Source organism: Cnephaeus nilssonii, assembly GCF_951640355.1.
Source record: "Cnephaeus nilssonii genome assembly, chromosome: 16".
In the NCBI taxonomy this organism is placed as follows: Eukaryota; Metazoa; Chordata; class Mammalia; order Chiroptera; family Vespertilionidae; genus Cnephaeus; species Cnephaeus nilssonii.
Genome location: NC_137087.1, coordinates 45,406,208 through 45,425,234, shown reverse-complemented (window position 1 = coordinate 45,425,234; position 19,027 = coordinate 45,406,208). Strand labels below are relative to the sequence as shown.

General features: G+C 42.6%; 1 protein-coding gene across 7 annotated transcripts in view; it reads right to left on the bottom strand.

Moving 5' to 3' along the window:
• The window catches only part of GBF1 (golgi brefeldin A resistant guanine nucleotide exchange factor 1), a 122,141-nt gene that overhangs the window by 21,389 nt on the left and 81,725 nt on the right, over window positions 1-19,027 (bottom strand). For 6 of the 7 annotated variants that reach the window (XM_079793393.1, XM_079793391.1, XM_079793390.1 and 3 more), the window contains exons 4-8: window positions 12,182-12,313; window positions 6,045-6,163; window positions 5,398-5,506; window positions 4,825-4,885; window positions 3,519-3,573 (exon numbers count right to left, since the gene is read on the bottom strand). In XM_079793393.1, the coding sequence (XP_079649519.1) occupies window positions 3,519-3,573; window positions 4,825-4,885; window positions 5,398-5,506; window positions 6,045-6,163; window positions 12,182-12,313 (476 nt within the window). Of the gene's footprint in view, window positions 1-2,712; window positions 2,812-3,518; window positions 3,574-4,824; window positions 4,886-5,397; window positions 5,507-6,044; window positions 6,164-12,181; window positions 12,314-19,027 lie in introns of all 7 variants that reach the window. The other variant, XM_079793396.1, reaches the window with a different exon arrangement.

Below are 19,027 nucleotides of genomic sequence, written 5' to 3'. Positions count from 1 at the left end.
CACCAGCCGTGAGCCTGGCTTCTGGCTGAGCGGTGCTCCCTCTGCACTGACCACCAGGGAGCAACTCCTGCGTTAAGCGTCTGCCTCCTGGTGGCCAGTGCACGTCATAGCGACCGGTTATTCCACTGTTTGGTCAATTTGCATATTAGCCTTTTATTATATAGGATTATTATATAGGATGAGACCTCCTGTCTTTCTCACTGTGGGGTCTTTCTAGATGCAATTTTATATTTTCAGATGGTAAGGCTACTGATTTCTTAGACTCTTGCTCCATTCCATTTCTCTCTCTCTTGCTGTATTTCTATTCTTCCTATAGCTTCCTTTTAGTCACAAAGGAAAATCTCTATCATCTATTGACTATTCTAGGATATAAGTTTTTATGCATTTTTTCCACCCTAAGTTCACAGTGACTTTGTTTAGGCCCATTTTGTTTTCCTAGTCCTGATGCCTCCTCGGTTAGGATTTGAAACCAGTTCTTCTATAGAGTTACACCAAACTATTCCTAGACTGATGGACCATTCCTGGATTGGGCAACAGCAATTCTCTTCCGAGAACCATCAGAATGAGTCTAAAGACAGTAGAGGTACGTTTCCTCCCTGACTCTTTCTAAAGGCTGAATATACCTTTATTATCCTTGGCCTGTTCAATTCCTTCTGATATCTGGGGAATAGGCTCTCTTCCTCAACTTCCCCCAAGTTCTCCAGAACCTGGATAATTTTTGATACCTTACTTAGAAACTACGTAATTCTTCCTTCCCTACCCATAGCTTCACCCATAAAGGAGAGAAGTCTAGGAGCTGAGCTCTGCCCCTAGCTTTTAGTAACATAGCATTAGCCTTGCATGGTCACTTCCTGTCTATCCATATCCAAAATGCCTGTAGTCATATGCCTAGAATGGAGCTTCAAGTACTCTGAGCACTGTGGCTAAGCAGGAAATATGATACTCTCTCTAGGAACCATGGAGGCTCATTTGGGTCAAGTTCATGGGGGAAAAAAATGTTCTGGAGGTAAGAATCAGCCAAACATAAAGACAGGTAAGAAGCACAAGAGATCAATGAGGGAAAGTAAGAACCTCCTGGCTTTGTTTGCAATTGTCACTGAGCTCCTAAAAGTACTAACATCTGGATCTACTTTTATAAGATATCCTTTCTCTCCAGGCAGCTCCCCCTACCCATTTCAGGAACTCTAGGTAGTCCTACTTCCACAGAGAAGCCAGTCACTCATTAATATTCCTTCCCACACCAGGATCACTCTTTCCTGTTTCCTTCTCTATCCTCAGCAAAGCTAGCTTCAACCTGATCATTTCAGTGAGTGTTCTCTGCCTCCTGGCTAGAGTAGGGACAAAGAGGCTGCCAGTGCTCACAAATGTCTCAGCCCTTAAAAAGTATAGCCATGCTCCCTGTCCTAAGGTGCTAAGGTGGGGGGTGGGCAGTAGATGTTCATGGGACCCTCACCATCATATTCATTAACTCTATATTACCAAAGGACAGTATAAGCTTTACAAAGAAATGGTAGGTCCTAAATTAATAATCATGGCAAAATACTAGGTAGCCAATGAAGAGACCTACAACTTGAGATTAGGCAAGCACACAAATGGAACTTGAGGTAATGCATGCATAAAGAACATAGGCCTATGGACTCTCCAGCTAGGTCAGTGATGGGCAACCTTTTGAGCTTGGTGTGTCAAACTTCGCCAAAAAACTGAGCATAACTCACTTTGAGGAAAAAACATTATTTCGCAAATGTTTCATCCTCAGGAGCAGCAAATGTTTCATCCTCGGCATGCGGCCGCCTCAGCGGCCGCGTGTCATCAGAAATGGCTACGCGTGTCAGTGCTGACACGCGTGTCATAGGTTAGCCATCACTGAGCTAGGTATACACACACACACACACACACACACACACACACACAACACACACACACACACACATTTTTATCTTCAATGACCTGGATGTCCAAAACCATATTGCTAGCATGCACACTATTGTGATAGATAGCCTAGACAACCCATACCTCCTTCTCCCGCTCTTCCTCTTAAGGGAGGGATATGGGTATTAGAGTAATATTTAGCTTGGGCCTCTCCACTAAGCTCCCATATATCTTGACTTTTAAAGGATAGAGGGCATCTTTGCAGATCCCAAAGTTCTCCCAGTGTCCTGGGCTATCCTTGCACCTGGATCCTTTTCATCCATCTAGTCTTAAACCTTGGAAAAGCCTCTTTAATGGTAACAAAAAATAAATGAATAAAAGGCCCCAATTAGATGGACTACCCTTTCCTTCCAAACCCAGTTCAGGTATCCAGGTAAGAGTCAAGGACTGTGCTTAAGTTCTCTATACCAGCTGAGAGACAGAAAAAGAGTAGAAGAGGGAAGGGTTTTACTTGGAGGTCCCTCAGAGTTCCCCTAGAAATGGTAGATATTAAGCATCTCCACAATATGTCAGCAGGGTCCAAGCTCTCTGTCTAGGCTCACTATATGATACATCACCAGTTCAAGGATTCCTTCTGCCTCCAGGCAACTAGATGCCCAAGGAAAATTATCAATACTGCAAAGCTACAAACACATGCAACTCTTCCAAAGCCATGCTGTTTTACTAGGGAGGGGTAAGTTGTGCTCTTAACAATGGAAATGGGACCCACATATTACGTATAAAAAATAAACATTTAAATAAATAAATATAAAAGGGGGAAAGGAGAGGGAGAGGGAGAGAGACCTTGAGGTTCTTAAAGAGTAGTACCCTCTCTAACTGGTTCAGGGCTTTGGTCTGCTCCCCACTACTTAGCTCCAGTTTGTTGAGGAGACATGGAGAAATCTGTGAAAGACAGGCAAACGAATGATTTAAACAGAGTGAAATAAACTCAGACACAAGCCAACAGGGCACAGGGCAGGAATGGGGATGGATGGCAGGGGAGAGGGGAAGGTCAGGTGCATGCATCAAACAGCCAAGGGTCATCTCCATGGACAGAACCTCTTAGGGCTGCAAGCAGAATCTTCATGAGAGACCTGTGAAGTCCAGGGCTTCCATTAAAGATAGAAAGAGGCCATTCTTCTGACCACCATTCTCTTCTACCAGTTTGAGAACCTTCTGATCTGGAGTCAGGGTTGATTTATCTCATCATGACAAGCATGAGCCCAGTCTAATCTAGCATTAGAGTGGGATTTGGGGCATAGACTCTCTAGGCCTTCTAACCTGCTGATAAGGCTGGACCCTGAGGGGATGGTAGGTCTTTCACCTCTACAAACATACATTTTTAGCCCAACCCGAAGAGCTTCATCCAGTTTTTTAGGAAGGACTGGCTCACCAGCTTATGTAGTAGGATCAACAAGATAAGCTGGAAAGAAAAGGTTGGAAGGAGAGGTATCTGGGAAAGAATACATTTCTCACTAAAGTTGTGATAGCTATTTCTAGCTTCCAAACAAATCTGTCTAGGCAAAAGCATGTTTTTGCTAAAGCAAGGGAATCCAGGAAAATCCCCATCCAGGGAGATCAAGGTTTGGATGAGGGACAGCAGGTCATACCTTCTTCATGTTGGTGCCCACATAGTTCTTGGGTTCTTCTTTAAACTGAGGTAACCTATAGTACAAAGAATCCCATGGGCTGTAATTAGGCATAATAACAAATTTCCCCCTCCATGCCAGCCACAGCCCAAAGATGCTCTGGGACAGAGCATGCCTGTCTCTTAGGAATAGCTAGGAAGGAAGCAAGCTATTTCACCCTTTTCAGAGCTTCATCAAAGAGCCACAGGATTTGGGGGATGTATGATATAGACACTTTCTAAAAAAGAAGGTAGACATCAGGGCAAAGTAACTAAGTGTGGAGCCTCTTTCATCCTTAAACTGACTCCTCCTGCTTCACTTGGAAAGTATTGCTGAAATCCACAAGATGGGGAGAGGGCAGTCAATCAAAACCCCAGGAGATGGCATAGGATGAGACGTAAAAGGCAGGTTAAAGTTTTGAAACCAGGGAATTGGAGCCAGAGGAGTAAGAAACTCTTTAAAGCAGAGTCCAGGGGCAGATCTAGTCTGCAGATAATAAGGATTATTATTTATAGATCTGAGAGCAAAAAGAAGTCCTAGGAAGAGGCTTAAAAAAAAAGATTATTTTTTAGAACAATTTTAGGTTCACAGCAAAATCAACTAGAAGTTACATTGATTTTCTGCATAACCCCTGTCTCCACATATGCATAACCTACCCTATTATCAATATGCCCTGGAGGGTGGGGAGGCTTTAAAGCCCTTGCCTCAGCTCGTCTCAAAGTTATTCTATTGAAAGGAGGTGCAGGAAACAGAAAGCTAGGCATAGTATGAAAAGGCCTCCTAGGACCTAAGTTGAGGGCCTTGACTAAGATAACCAATAGTCTTGGTTTGCCTAAGACTGAGGGATTTGTGGGGATGTGGGACTTTATACACTAAAATTGGGATAAACTGGGAAAAACAGGATCATTGGTCATGCTAGCCTTAGTCCTCACAGAAATGGGGCTGAGCTCTAGGAGCTCAGCAAACTGTTCTAGGCTCCCTTGACTTTGGCTTCCTCTCTGGGTTCTCTTTCCCAGCTGCTACTTGTACACAGACACAAGTCTGGGAAGCAGAATGAGGTGTGTCAGCCTAGATCAAATAACCCTCTGCCTCCTCCTGAGGCCAAGCCAGTTCCCTCCTCCTTCTCCCTTGATTGGTAACCCTGGGCCCAGAGAAGTACCCCCATCCATAATCCCATTGGCCTCTGATGTGGCTGTAGGACTGGCCAGGTCCCTGAAGTGACTGTGTAGAAGCAGGCAGGCTCAAGAGGCCTGGGCAGCAGGGCTGAAGCAAACAGCAGCAGGTTTACCTTGTGAAGAGCAGCTGCACCATGTCTACGAGAGTGTGCTCTGCGGATTTTCTCAATAACTCTGCACAGGCAAAAACAAATAACACAGGTGTCATTACTTGCCGTGCTATTATCAGGAGGCTTCTCAGAGCAGACTCCCCTCCAAACCTTGTTTACCAAGGATTATGCCAAACTTATTAAAACCAGCTCCATCCAGCTCAGGCCGGCAGCCATAACTTCACTGGCCCACTAGGTGGCACTACTGAGTCGGAAAAAAAGGGGTGCAATGATTGTGTTCTTAGGGTTCTTGGCTGGTGTCAATCCCAGAAATCCCAGGGGAGGGAGATTTGGTGCCTGGCCTGAGTTAGTCAGGGATCTATTCTAATTCTTGCTCTGGCACAATGGGCTAAGTTCTCTATTCTAGCTGCAAAACAAACAGTCAAGTACAGAGAGAATTCTAGACTCCTATGGTCCACAAGGTAGGTGATAGAGAAATCCTAAGTTTTCCACCTCTCTGGGTTCAGGGATAGCATCCTGTATTCATACTCACAATGGCCCTAGGAAAGGTGAAGGGCCCAATATTCAAGCACCTACCACTGAGCCTCATTTCAAAGCAGATCCGGAAGCAAGACTGCATAATTTCACATACAGATTCATTGGTTAAGTGGGCACCCACTGGGGTCAGCAAGAGAGTCCGCAAAACCTACAAGGAAGAAAGAGGAGATACGGTGATAAGCAAGGCAGGCAAGATGAAGAAGGGTGTACCTGAGGGGAAAAAAGCTACCTCTGTTTCTCTAGTCTCCTATGGAAGCACTCGGAGTGAGAAAAAGAGGTTTGCAAGAATGCTGATCTTGCTTCAGTTTGGCAGTGGGGTCTCCCAGAATCTTGTCTTGGGAACTGTGTCTTTACTCTGTATGACCCTGACATAGTTCAGAGCTCTTTCCAGCCCTAGCCTGCAAGCCCAACAGATGGATGGCACAGATACAGGCTGCCAGAGATACAAGTGTATTAAGGGCTTCCGGTATTTGATATCAATGCATTTAAAGCTTTTAATTATTTTCCTTAGAAAAAGCTTTTACTTTGGGTACCCGAGCTGCTTGTTTGGAAACAAAGTAGGTCCCTAAGCCCCAGTGGAGTCAAAACACAGCTTCATGCTGCCGGCAGACTGGCAGACTGGGGTAAGTAGAGCCAATGGCATCAGCTCCTGGCCATTAGCCTAACTGCTCTTCCCCTCCATTTACCTGAAGGATTTTCATCAGGACAACCTCATCACTGGCAGGATCCGTGCCCACAAAACGGGCGTGGGTGACAGCATCTGCCATATTCTCCATGCCCTCTGCTGTGCCCTCATGAGTGGGATCTGTCCAGTGAAAAAGGAAAGACTAAATGATGTGGAGAAGAGAGAGAAAAAGCAAGACATCCTGTCGAGGAACTGCTTTGAGACTTTGGTTTTCTCCTCTTCAGTTCCTTAATCCATGGTTCCTTGGGCTACCTGAGAATTTTAGCCTATAAACGACTTTAACAAGCTCCTCAGCACAAACTCCACTGTGTAAAACAGTGATTCTCAAACTTAAGCATATGTCAAATCATTTGGAGGGCTTGTTAAAAATATAAATTGCTGGGCTCATTCTCAGAATTTTTGATATAGCAGGTCTAGAGTGAGGCCTGAGAATTTGTGTTACTAACAAGATCCCAGGTGATGTTAACACTGCTGCTTAGGGGGACCACACTTTGGGAATCACTGGTGTAAAGCTACTCATTTCACAGAGAAAGGGACAGGAAATATGAGTTTTTGGCCCAGAGTAAGGGCCGAGTTGGGCAAAATCTTTAAATGCCAAGGTTGCAGCCTTTCTTTTTTCATGTGTTTTCTTTCAATACATCCCTCTCTAGTTGCTTTTGGAGTTTTGTGTTCAGATGCCACTGAGAAGGGAAGTAGGGGAGGAAATGGGACAGTCACTGCCACTAATACTCATATCTGGGTGCCACATTACAGCAAATCACAGACTTCTTCCTGATTTGGTTTCGTTCTTACTTAAAACAATATGACACAGAGCAAGAATCCTGTTACCAGCTTAACTAAACAGGCATTAGGAGAGAAAATGGACAAACTAAATAGGACTGAGAGCTGGCTACTTGGGGAGTTAGAGGGAGGAAGAATTTCAACTGTGAATAAGATAAGAGGAAAAGCTAGTGGTCAGGCAATCAGCACCATGCTGGAAACTAACACAAATGTTGCCAAGGGGAAAATTATGTTCCTTTCATGTGTTAAATGTCCACTAGGAGTAGCCAAAGAAGTGGACTCCCCCAAGGCCTACAAGGGTCCTGAGAACTATCTGGATTGTCCTTGAATGAGGAGGATAAGTAGGAAAAAAAGGGGTAGGGACATGACAAAATTTTGCAACTGACAGAAAAGTTGGTCTAGAGGTAGCATAATGTAATACAGGAGCACCTTCTAGTTTTAAGTGGTAGGAATTGTAAGAAATCTTTACCATTTTCTCTATCCTGTTCTTTGAAATTATCAGAGTTCTTGAGCCTAAAGCTCAGGGGATGGCTAAGAAACCAGAACATTTCCCTTGCAACAATGAGAGAGAAGACTTTCATTGATTATAAGTGGTTTTCATCTTTCTTTTCTGTCCTGGTTAGTCTCTGACACTTAGTCAGACTGCTCTTGTCCTACATACAACATGCCTTTACTCAGCATCAGGAGTGGTTACTTTAGAGGTCATGCAGAAGGAAGCCAATTTCATGATGATATATATAGTATACTAGAGGCCCAGTGCACGAAATTCGTGCGGGGGGAGGGGGGGTGTCCCTCAGCCCGACCTGCACCCTCTCCAACCTAGGATCCCTCTCACAATCCGGGACCGCTGGCTCCTAACGGCTCACCTGCCTGCCAGCCTGCTTGCCCCTAACCACTTCTGCCTGCCAGCCTATCACCCCCTAACTGCTCCCCTGCTGGCCCAATTACCCCCAACTACTCCCCTGCCCGATCGCCGACAACTGCCCTCTCCTGCTGGCCTGATTGCCCACAAGTGCCCTCTCCTGCCGCAACCCGCCCCCTCTGCCGGGACTCGCCTCCTCTGTGCCAGGTTGGAGGCGAGGGACCCCCAGGCCTCACTGCGTGGAGCAGCTGTCGGACCCCGCCTCCACTGTGCGCACGGCCATCTTGTGGCGGCCATCTTGTGGTGACATCATGCGTGAGGGCACGAGGACCACCTAGGCTTTTATTAGTATAGATGGGGTAAACCAGCTCCTTCTATCACCTCAACTCTCCTTGTTTCTCCCAATCAACACAGAAAATCCAAAGGTATACCTTGCCTTATTGTTTCATTTTATTTCACTTAACATATTGTTTTGTAGAAATAGAAGGCAAGACCCTCCACCAGCAACAATTATGATTTGCTTTATTGCAGTGGTCTGGAACTGAACCCACAATATCTTTGAGGTATGCCTGTACACTCTAGGCCCTTGCCTGAATCCTCTCTCAGCCCTGCCAGACAGTCCTTTTTCAGGCCTCCAGGGACCTTTCCTTGCACAGGAAATCCAAGTCCTTCTCAGTGTCGCATGTGTTTCAGAGCTCAGTGAATGGCAGTCTTGCTCCCATCTCATAAGGCTTTTGGGGGCCCATTTCTTCCCCTCCTTCAGAAATCTCCCTTATTCAAGTAGTTTAAGCTCTTTTTTAAAAAATAAATATGTTTTTAATGATTTTAGAGAGAGGGTGAAGAGGTGGAGAGAGAGAGAGAGAGAGAGAAACATCTATCAATCGGTTGCTTTTTGTATGCTTTTCCGACTGGTGATCAAACCCACAACCCAGGCATGTGCCCTGACCGGAAATCAAACGGGTAACTTTCCAGTGCACAGGATGCTGCTCAACCAACTGAGCCACTCCGGCCAGGCTCTATCGATCTTTTTGTAGCCCTTATCCTCTGAGCTTGAATGAAGTAGTAAGAGTGACAGGTCTTTAACTATAGTAGACATGGCCCACCAGTAAGGCAGGCAATCAATGGCACAAATCCTGGTCTGGCAGCTGTGTGTGGGGCCAAATAAAAGCCTGGTCCTTGGAGTAAGACCTAAAATAATCCTAGAAGTCTTGGGCCACAGAATTGAGGGGGTAGTGTCTTCTAAAAAGGCAGCCTAAACAAAGGAGTATTTGACTTGAACTCACTTAGCAGACCTTGTGTTCCCCATGACCCATTCCTTAGAATGTCCTTCCTTGGCCACTCTGGAGAGCAGACTACAGGGAAATTTTCCAATTTCATCTCCTTTGCCTTCTGGCTTTCATATACTCCTTCCTGCTCCTTTTCTCATGCCCACTGCAATCACCACCTCCAGCATTTTCTTTTCCCACCACAGGAAACTCCAATGACCAGCTGGCTTGAGGTCTCCAATGACCAGCTTGTCTGCCAAGTCCAGGAAGGGGAGAGAGTTACATCAACAGGAGAGCAGGGAAAAGACACAGGGGGCAGCTGCTGGAGGCTGTGAAGAGAGATGACCTGCAGGTGGTGCTCAGGACAAGGCTGGAAGTAGCTAGGCCTGAGTTTTGCATAGGAAAAGTATAAAGCTAGGACTAGGGTGCCTGGAGAGGCTGGTGTGCCTATTCAGAAACTAGCTGACTCCCAGGATTCCTGCTGAGGATCTTGAATATGTCAGCTAAGCAAATCCAACTTTCTAGAAAAGATAAACGATTTTTTTTGCCCTATATTGAAGACCATTTTTCTCTTTGGCTAGCTTCAGTCTGAGCTCCCTCTTTTCTTGTCTTCTTAGAAACAAAGACAGCAGCCTGTTTTCTATGTTCCTTACCCTTGCACATGGGCTGTCAATAGGGGAAAAGGAATTCAGGATCCTGAGTGACAAGACCAACTAAAAGGAATTCAAAAGAGACACCATAAACAAATTCAGAGATAAACATGGATAAAATAATTGGGCTATTCATGGATAAAATAATTGGCTATATTGGGAGAAAATATTTGCAATACTGTGATAGACAATAGGTTAGTATCCCCACTATACAAAAAACTCCTACAAACTGATAAGAAAAAATAAAAACAACTCAATAAAATAATAGGCAAAGGAGAATAAATTCAAATGTTCAACCTCAAGGAAATAAAAACAACAAAATACCAGTTCACCAAATTAGCACAAATAAAGAATACTGATAATATTCAGTGCTGGTGATAGGGTGGGGAAATGGAAACTCTCAAACATTACTGTTGGAAGTGCAAATGCTGTAATCTTTTGGGAAAGCAACCTGGTAGTACCTATGAAAATATAATAAGCATGTGACCTTTTAATCCAGAAATTTCAAGTATAGAAATCTGTCATACAAAAGAAAAATTAATAAATAGAATATATGAACAAAGATGCTTATTTCAGCATTTATAATGGCTCAAAATAGGAAACAATCTAAGTAGTAAATATTAATCAATAAGATAATGACCAAATGGACTGAGTTATATCTATACTATGGAACTTATATAGCTATCAAAAATACAAAATTTTTTACTAGGGTTGAGGAGAAGAAAATTTTCTTTTTGATGTGATGAAAAAGTTTAGGAAACAGATGGTGCTGATGGTTGCACAACATTGTGAATGTAATTGATGCCACTTAATTATATACTTAAAATGATTTAAATGGCTAATTTTATATTATATGTTTTAAGACAATAAAAAAAGAATATATAAGCTTCAAATTACAAAATTAATAGGTTCTAGGGATGTAATGTACAGCATGGTCACTATAGTTAACAATACTATATTGTGTATCTGAAAGTAGCTAAGACAGATCCTAAAAGGTCTCATCACAAGAAAAAAAAATTGTAACTATATGAGGTGACAGATTTTAACTAAACTTATATTTATACATATATCAAATTATTATGCTGTACACCTTAAACTAATACAATGTTATATGTCAATTATATCTCAATAAAATGGGGGGGGGGAGAGAGAAACCGGGTAGATAATTATATAATGTACATTTTTCAAAGTTAATACTATTTTTTCTTTTTTTAATATATTTTTATTGATTTCAGAGAGGAAGGGAGAGGGAGAGAGAGATAGAAACATCAATGATGAGAGAGAATCATTGATCAGCTGCCTCCTGCATACCCCCTACTGGGGATGGAGCCCACAATCTAGGCATGTGCCCTTGACTGGAATCAAACCTGGGACCTTCAGTCTGCAGGCCGACACTCTATCTACTGAGCCAAACCAGCTAGGGCAGTCAATACTATTTTTTTAAATAATATTTTTAAAATAGTCTATTGATTTTTATTTTTTTTAAATGTTTTTATTGCTTTTCAGAGAGAGATGAGGAGAGAGGGATAGAGATAGAAATATCAATGATGAGAGAATCATCGATTGGCTGCCTACTGCACGCCCCCTACTGGGGATCAAGCCCACAACCAGGGAATGTGCCCTGACCTGAAATCAACTAGCAACCTCTTGGTTCCTGGGTTGACGCTCAACTGCTGAGCCAGTTGGGTTAAGTTAATACTGTTAAATAAAAAAAGAAAATATGTAGCACATAATCCTATTTTATTTTTGTTTTTAAAAAAGATGGTACTTTCGCCCAGCTGGCATGGCTCAGTGGTTGAGCATCGACCCATGCACCAGTTCAATTAAGGTTGGGGCACATGCCCCAGTTGCAGGCTCTATCCCCAGTGTGTATGTGTGCGGGGGCGGGGGGGGGGAGGGGGGAGGAGGGTGCAGGGCGGGATTCAGGAGGCATAGAGATATTTCTATCTCTCCCTCTGAAATCAATAAAAACGCATTTTAAAAAAAGAAAGAAAAAGGGAAAAAAACCCGATGGTACTCTCTATATATTTATATACATGTGGAGAAAGGTATAGAAAGATTCAAACCAATCTGTTAACATTATTTACCTAAGGAAAGAGTAGCACTGAGAAAGATAGAGGAGAATCCATTAACTTTTCTTTTAGACACCTCTTTGTTTATCTTCTTAAAATAAGCATGCATTATATTTAAAAACTAACTTTTTAAATAAACCAAACAAAAAAAAAATAAAGAAAAATAAACCAAACCAAGCCCTGGGTGGTGTGGCTCAGCTGCTAGAAGAGTCATTCTGTACAATGAAAAAGAAACCAAACCAAACCAAACCTCTAAGAGCACCCACCAAACCCTAACTCCCTGCAAAGTACAAAGAAATTAGAGCTTCAAGAAACCTCTCCTCTCTCTTCACTTGCAAAACCTGAATCAATTAGCATGATAAGTAATCAATAATCCTATTTCTCTTCTACAAGGAAACGGATGGCTGGGAAAAACTTTCCAGTATTACCAACTCATTGCCTAAAGCCTGACCAGCAGGAAAGGCAGGAAATGAAGTGCTTATGGTCATCCAAAAAGCCTGGTCTCTTACCTATGAGTGCATAGGACAGGAACTTGTTGACAGAGGTGAGCGCCAGTCCAGTGATAGGCCCAGTGGTATCTTCAGAGCGAATCACTTCCAAAAATGGACGAAGGAATACATTGGGCTCAATTTCTGATAGTTCTGCAAGAAAAGAAAGAGGAATGAACAGGTGCCATTTAACAAAAAGCTAAATTCTAGAATAAGGTCCTTCTTATCTGTCATGAGGCTCGAGTTCTTAGTTGCCAGAGCAACATTATCATGGTTTTTAAATTAACAATAAAATGGGTCAGATAGATTTTATGTTATGTATCTATTACCACAATTTTTAATTCCTTAATACCATCAAATATTGCTGGGTCAATTTCCATGTCCATCCTCCCTATTGATGAGGTAAACCTCATCTTGGTACAGCCAATACGGTCAAAGAGATCCTGGGATGAGATGCTGTCTTTGTCTTTCGCTGTTATGATCAGTCACTTCTCTTAGAGATAAAGAATGTATAAACACATCTCAGGAAGATGGGGTGGGGGGGAACCTTGAGGTTTATAGAACCTTGCTAAAACAAACAAATATACATACATACATACATACATACATACATACATACATACATACATAAACCTAACAAGAACAAAAGGTTACTCAGTCCCTACCCATGGAGGCAGTTTCTAATTTTGGATGGTCCTAACCTCTCTCCAGCCTTCTTTCTGCCTACAGCAAGCAGAGGGCTAACTGCCCTTAGATGAAGGGGAAATTTAAGGCTCAGTTAAGATAGATGATTGGCCCCCAAAAATTATACAGTTAATAAGAAGCAGAGCTGGGATTTGAACCCAGTCAATATAGTATATGGTTGTAAAACTTGTAAAACCATTACATTTATTCTACCTAATTACCAGCACATACTCCTGAATTTAGAAGGTCTAAGAAGTTACACTACACTGGACTTGCTCCCTACCCTACTTTGCCCAGGGTTTAATTTGTTTTTCTAGAGTGAGCTGTGCTTTCATCAGTCAGAAACCAGCTCCCTAAAAGACTTCCTAAATAGGCCAGAAAGATTTAGGGACAACACCAAGGTTGCTCACCTTTAGAGACAAAAGAAAGCTAGGCTTCCTAAACACCTTCATTTTCATGATAATGCAGGAGCTTCTTCCCACTCAATTCCTACCACCACCACCCGGTGGGTAAACACTCCCTGGGCCCGGCTGCTCCTCAGATTAATGCTTTAATTAATTGGCAGATTGAGTAGCATTTTCCAAGCTTGTCTGTTCAGTGATCACATCAGCTGTATAAAACCTGCTTCTCATCCCCCACTACCCCCACCTGGAGCTGTACAATTCGCAGAAGAAAAACCTTTGTGTGTGTGAGGTGGTAGAGAGTTGAGATGCAAGGAATAGAAATATCTGGAAAAACTGAAAACTATAAAACATTTTTTCTTATCTTAATAGTCTTAACATTTTAAATAGTTTTGAAAAAGCACCTTAAAAGATTTAAAGTAATCTAGAGTTGGTGCTTTAGGAACACAACTGTATTATATAGTATGATTTGGTCTGTCTTTAAAATATATTTGGCATATTTGAAATATAAAACTCTAGATGGGAAAAAGTCTTTGAGAGAGGTGGGACAGGGTACATTTCTTCTGAGCTTTCATACAATTGCTATTATTACATTGCTTCATGTCTTCTTTCATAGTGAAAGACCAGGGCAATTTTATAGCCATGATTTGATACTTTCAGAGCAATGTGTATTCTGCCTCTTTTAAAAAAAGTGGTTTTTAATTTTGTAAAACTGTTTCTTTTGATATAGAGAGTTCAACAAATTTTAACACACACATAGATCCCTGTAACCACTGTGGCAATCAGGATATAGAACAGTTTCATCAACCAGAAAACTTGTTATCCCTTTGTAGTCAGTCACACCCTCTTCCCCCACCCCTGTCAACCACTGACATTTTCTCCATCACCATAGTTTTATCAGGAAGTTCATATATTGCCCTAGCCAGTTTGGCCCAGTGGATAGAGCGTCGACCTGCAGACTGAAGGGTCCCAGGTTCAATTCTGGCCAATGGCATATGCCTGGGTTGCGGGCTCAATCCCCAGTAGGGGATGTGCAGGAGGCAGCCAATCAATGATTCTCTCTCATCATTGATGTTTCTATCTCTCTCTCCCTCTTCCTTCCTCTCTGAAATCAATAAAGAAATACATTTTTTTTTAAAAAAAGGAAGTTCATGTAAATGGAATCTATAGTATGCAACCCTTTGAGACTGGTTTCTTTCATTCAGTATGATGCCTTTGAGACTTGTCTAAATTGTTGCATAGACCATCAGAGGTGCTATAAACATTTGTGTACAGATTTTTATGTGAAGAACATTGGTATCTCAATGTGGTTTAAATTTGCATTTCTCTAATAGCTAGTGACATAAACATATTTTTGTGTGTGCTTATTTGCCATCCATGTATCTTTTTTGATGATGTGTCTGTTCACATCTTTTGCCCATTTTTTTTAAATTGATTTTTTACAGAGAGGAAGAGAGAGGGATAGAGAGCTAGAAACATCAATCAGCTGCCTCTTGCACACCCCCCACTGGGGATGTGCCCGCAACCAAGGTACATGCCCCTGACCGGAATCGAACCTGGGACCCTTGAGTCCGAAGGCCGACACTCTATCCACTGAGCCAAACCGGTTTCGGCCTTTTGCCCATTTTTAAATTGAATTGTTTGTTTCCTTACTGTTGAGTTTAGAGACTCCTTTGTCTATTCAGGATAATGCAAATCCTTTATTGGCAATACAATTATTTACAAATATTTCTCCCAGTCATCTTTTCAATCGCTTAACACCGTGGTCAGCAAACTGCGGCTCGCGAGCCACATGCGGCTCTTTGGCCCCTTGAGTGTGGCTCTTCCACAAAATGCCACGGCCTAGGCGAGTCTATTTTGAAGGAGTGGCGTTAGAAGAAGTTTAAGTTTAAAAAATTTGTCTCTCAAAAGAAATTTCAATCATTGTACTGTTGATATTTGGCTCTGTTGACTAATGAGTTTGCCGACCACTGTCTTAACAGTATCTCTCACAGAACAGACATTTTTACTTTTGATGAAGTCCAATGTATCAACTTTTTTACTTTTGTGCATTTGATATCTAAGTACTCTTTGCCCAATCCTAGGTCACACAGATTTTTCTGTTTTCTTCTAAAAGGTATACAGATTTATGCTTTTCATTTACATCTATGATTTACTTTGTGTTAATTTTTCTATAGTGTGTGAAGTTTAGATAGAGGGGTTTTTGTGTGCATATGGATGTGCAATTGTTCCAACACCATTTATTGTAAAGAATTATCCTTTCTCAATTGAGTTGTCTTTGCCTTTGTCAAAAATCAGTTGGCTATATTTGTGTGAGTCTATTCTGGGTTCTCTATTCTGTTCCATTAATCTTTGTGTCTAACTCTCTGACACTACCACACTGTCTTGATTATAATAGCTGTATTCTAATTCTTAAAATCAGGTAATATAATTCCTCCAATTTTATTCTTCTTTTTTCAATACCATTTTCAGTATTCCTTAGCCTTTCCATTCCAATTAAAAATTTTTATTTATTGATTTGAGTGAGGGGGGGCAGAGGAAGGGAGGGAAGAGAAAGAGAGAATCATTGGTTTGTTGCTCCATTTATTTATGCATCCATTGGTTGATTCTTTTATGTGCTCAACCTTGGCACATTGGGACGACACTCTAACCAACTGAGCTGCTTGGCCAGGGCTTTCCATTTAAATTTTAAGATAAACTTGTCTACATTTACAAAAAAATATTGCTGGGTACTTGAGAGGAATTGCATCAAGTCTATAGATCAGTTTGGAGAGGAATGATAACTTTAGTATATTGTGACTACCAATCCATGCATAGTATGTCTCCATTTATTTAGATCTTTTTTTTAATATATATTTTTAATTGATTTTTTACAGAGAAGAAGGGAGAGGGATAGAGAGTTAGAAACATCGATCAGTTGCCTCCTGCACACCCTCCACTGGGGACGTGCCCGTAACCAAGGCACATGCCCCTGACCGGAATCGAACCCAGGACCCTTGAGTCCGCAGGCCAACACTCCATCCACTGAGCCAAGCCGGACAAGGCATTTATTTAGATCTTGATTTCTTTGATCAATGTATTATAGTTTTCAGCATACAGGTTCTGTATATGTTGTATTAGATTTATACCTAAGTATTTAATTTTATTTGGCATGTTTGTAAATGGTATTATATTTTAATTTCAGTTTCCAGATGTTCATTGTTAGTATACAAAAATAGATTTTTTGTGTACTGACCTTACTAAACTCACTAGTTCTAGCATTTTTTCTTTCTTTTTTTTTTTTTTTTTTTTGGTAGATTCCTTGTGGTTTTCTATATAGATAATTATTTTATCTGCAAATAGTGACAGTTTTACTTCTTCCTTTCCAATTTGCTTGCCTTCTATTTCCTTTTTTTGTCTCAATGTACTGGCTAGGAATTTCAGGACTCTAAAAGTAGACATCTTGCCTTATTTCCAATTTTAGGGTAAATGCATTTAGTGTTTCACTGCACAGTATGATATTAGCCATAAGTTTTTTGTAGGTGTTATCATTAATGAATGTTATATTTTGTCATGTTTTTTCTTCATCAATTAATAAGATCATGTGGTTTTTCTTTTTTAGAATGTTAATATGGTAGATTGATTTTCAGAGAATCAGCCTTGGATTCCCAGGATAAATCTCACTTAGTTTTGGTATATTATTATTTTTATACTAGAGGCCCAGTGCACAAATTTATGCACAGGTGGGGTCCCTAAGCCTGGCTGGCGATCAGGGCCGACTGAGGCCATCTCACCCAGTCCCGATTGGGGCTGGGCCGATTGGGGCCTGCCAGTCGGGGGGAGGGACAGGTGGAGGGACTGAAGAGAGGTTGGCCGGCTGCGGGGAGGGACCGCAGGAGGTTGGCCGGTCGGCCAGGGGGAGGGACCGTGGGAGGTTGGCCAGCTGCAGGAGGTTGGCCAGCTGTGGGAGGCTGGCTGTGGGAGCGCATCATAGTGACTGGTCAACCGGTTGTTCTGGTCATTCGGTCATAACGGTCGCTTAGGCTTTTATATATAGATATTGCTAGGTTTGTTTTGCTAATCTGCTTCTTTTTTAATATATTTTTTATTGATTTCAGAGAGGAAGGGAGAGGGAAAGAGAGATAGAAACATCAATGGTAAGAGAAAATCACTGATTGGCTGCCTCCTGCATGCCCCGTACTGGGGACTGAGCCTGCAACCCAGGCATGTGCCCTGGCCTTCTGGTTCACATGTTGATACTCAATCACTGAGCTATACCAGCTGGGCTAATCTACTTCTTAAGATGAAAGAGCTCAATATGGCATTGAGAGGCTCGGAGGGGACAGAAGTAATACCATACAGAGTCTTGGAGAAAGTCCCATGGAGAACTCTCTGGAGGTTCTGGATGTGATCCTCATACAGTATACAATCCAGTAAATGGACAAGGGATCATTAGTCTCTTTCCTACCAATAACCAGGCACAGGATACCCAAGCTTATCTGTCAAATTAGGTAGACAGAATCTGTGACTGCCAAAATACATTAATTTTAGCACTTCCATTCTATGAGTCTCACAATCCAGCACTGCTGGCTCCCAACTGCTTGCCTGCCTGCCTTCCTGATTGCCCCTAACCGCTTCTGCCTGCCAGCCTGATCACCCCCTAACCACTCCGCTGCCAGCCTGGTTGATGCTTAACTGCTCCCCTGCCAGCCTGTTTGCCCCCAACTTCCCTCCTCTGCCAGCCTGGTCACCCCTAACTGCCCTCTCCTGCAGGGTTGATCACCTCCAACTGCCCTCCCTTGCAAGCCTGGTCCCTCACAACTGCCCTCCCTTGCAGGCCGGGTGCCTCCCAACTGCCCTCTCCTGCTGGCCATCTTGCAGTGACCATCTTGTGTCCATATGGGGGCAGGATCTTTGACCACATGGGGGCAGCTATATTGTGTGTTGCAGTGATGATCAATCTGTATATTACTCTTTTATTAGATAGGATAGAGGCCTGGTGCACGGGTGGGGGCCAGCTGGTTTGCCCTGAAGGGTGTCACAGATAAGGGTGGGGGTTCCCTTGGGGTGTGGGGCGGCCTGAGCGAGGGGCCTGTAGTGGTTTGCAGGCCGGCCACACCCCCTGGCAACCCAAGGGGAGGCCCTGGTATCTGGAATTTATTTTCCTTCTACAATTGAAACTTTGTAGCCTGCGGCGGAGCCAAGCCTGCTGCTCCCTCCGGGGTGGCAGCCATTTCTGTGGCAGTTAATTCACCTTCTACAATTGAAACTTTGTAGCCTTAAGCAGGTGAGCCCAGCCAGGGTGTGCGGAAAGCTTTGCTTCCCCTGTTGCCGCCGGCAACCCTGGCTTGCTCTCTCAAGCTCCATTCTGCCGCCATTTGTTTGAATTTGTTTACCTTCTATAATTGAAACTTTGTAGCTTGAGTGGAGGCTTAGGCCTGCAACGGCTATGGAAAGCTTGGCTTCCTCTGTTACCTAGGAAACCTTGCTCTCTGTGGCTGTAGCCATCTTGGATTGGCGTTAATTTGCATACTCGCCCTGATTGGCTGGTGGGCGTGGCTTGGCTGGTGGGCGTGGCTTATGTAGCAGAGTGATGGTTAATTTGCATATTACCGTTTTATTAGAGAGGATGGTACAATTTGAAATAGCTTCTAATTTATTTCACTCCCCATTTTTATTGAATTTATTGGGGTGACACTACTTTAACAAAATTATACAGGTTTCAGGTGCACAATTCTACAACACATCATCTGTACACTGTATTGTGTATTCATCACCACATGAAATAGCTCTTTTAATTTCT